General features: G+C 64.7%; 1 protein-coding gene across 1 annotated transcript in view; it reads left to right on the plus strand.

Moving 5' to 3' along the window:
• Positions 1 to 57: 57 nt before the first annotated feature.
• The window catches only part of LOC104616405 (cAMP-specific 3',5'-cyclic phosphodiesterase 4D-like), a gene marked incomplete at both ends in the record, with an annotated part of 1,663 nt that continues 1,502 nt past the window's right edge, over positions 58 to 218 (plus strand). The window contains one exon of the mRNA XM_010281412.1: positions 58 to 156. Coding sequence (XP_010279714.1) covers positions 58 to 156 — 99 coding nt within the window. The remainder of the gene's footprint in view (positions 157 to 218) is intronic.

A 218-nucleotide genomic window follows, 5' to 3' on the forward strand; every position in this document is an offset into this window, starting at 1 on the left:
TGGCCGTGGGGTCCCCGGCGCTGGCACCGCATGGACCTCTGTCCCTCTGGTCCCCAGGAGCTGGAGGACACCAACAAGTGGGGGCTCAACATCTTTAAAGTCGCTGAGTACTCGGGCAACCGCCCGCTGACGGTCATCATGTACAGCATCTTCCAGGTGAGCATCCCAACGGGATGTCCCCGTCCCCATGCCCGGATGGGGACGAGCCACCTCCCGCC

This window comes from Phaethon lepturus, unplaced genomic scaffold (genome assembly GCF_000687285.1).
Source record: "Phaethon lepturus isolate BGI_N335 unplaced genomic scaffold, ASM68728v1 scaffold46450, whole genome shotgun sequence".
Classification (NCBI taxonomy): Eukaryota; Metazoa; Chordata; class Aves; order Phaethontiformes; family Phaethontidae; genus Phaethon; species Phaethon lepturus.